Genomic DNA, 804 nt, shown 5'->3' with positions numbered 1-804 from the left:
TATGTGTGTGTGTGTGTTAAATTAAAGTAATAAACACAAATATCTAAATGAATAATCAAGAAAACCATACATAAAAAAAGATTACAATGAATTTAAATACTCTAACTCAAAACAATATTCTAAAATGAACTGAATAAACAGCACTGATACAAGTACCAAGTCTGGTAAATCGTGGTTACCCCACCATTGCACGCCGTTCAAGATAATCTATGGGGTGCAATGAATCTTAGGTGTAACTCCCTTGATATATTTCCTTTGGTGAGTATTTTTGAGTGGGAACCTCGTGTCGATAGCCCCCATATTTACCTCCTGTGTTGAATATATTCTGTACATGAAATAGATACACACAAATATCAGGACGAAGGTATCAGTCATCTTAACAGTGTGAGCATCATCCAAAATTGTGCAAAATATTCCTGTTGCTTATGGAAATATGTTCGTTTTCATATATATTCAATATATCGTTTTCTTTTTCATCCTACAGATTGCACTGTAAAGAAAGCCTATGACGGAGTTGTGATCAAAACCTTCAGGGACTCTCTCCGTGTGACCATCGCTAACAACAATGAAAATGACGATGTTGCCATAGAAATTAAAGGTCAAGACACAAAAGAGCCTCCGAACGTACCGAAGAAGAAGAAGTGGACAGAAATTGAATGTCGAGTTTCAAGCAATGGAAAGCCTGAATGTGGTGAAGAGATGTCCAACACTGCAGAGAAGAAGAATTCTGACTTACTATTGAAAGAGTTTACGATTAAGAATGCCGAAGTCCTCGCTAACTGTCCTCAAGGTTAGGGCTCTTTG

General features: G+C 36.8%; 1 protein-coding gene across 1 annotated transcript in view; it reads left to right on the top strand.

The window, feature by feature from the left end:
- LOC119590453 overlaps window positions 1-804 on the top strand; it is a 42,798-nt gene that overhangs the window by 25,853 nt on the left and 16,141 nt on the right. The window contains exon 4 of the mRNA XM_037939114.1: window positions 485-790. Coding sequence (XP_037795042.1) covers window positions 485-790 — 306 coding nt within the window. The remainder of the gene's footprint in view (window positions 1-484; window positions 791-804) is intronic.

Source organism: Penaeus monodon, chromosome 27 (genome assembly GCF_015228065.2).
Source record: "Penaeus monodon isolate SGIC_2016 chromosome 27, NSTDA_Pmon_1, whole genome shotgun sequence".
Lineage (NCBI taxonomy): Eukaryota > Metazoa > Arthropoda > Malacostraca > Decapoda > Penaeidae > Penaeus > Penaeus monodon.
Note: the sequence above shows the minus strand (reverse complement) of the source record. Positions and strands in the feature narration are given on the sequence as shown.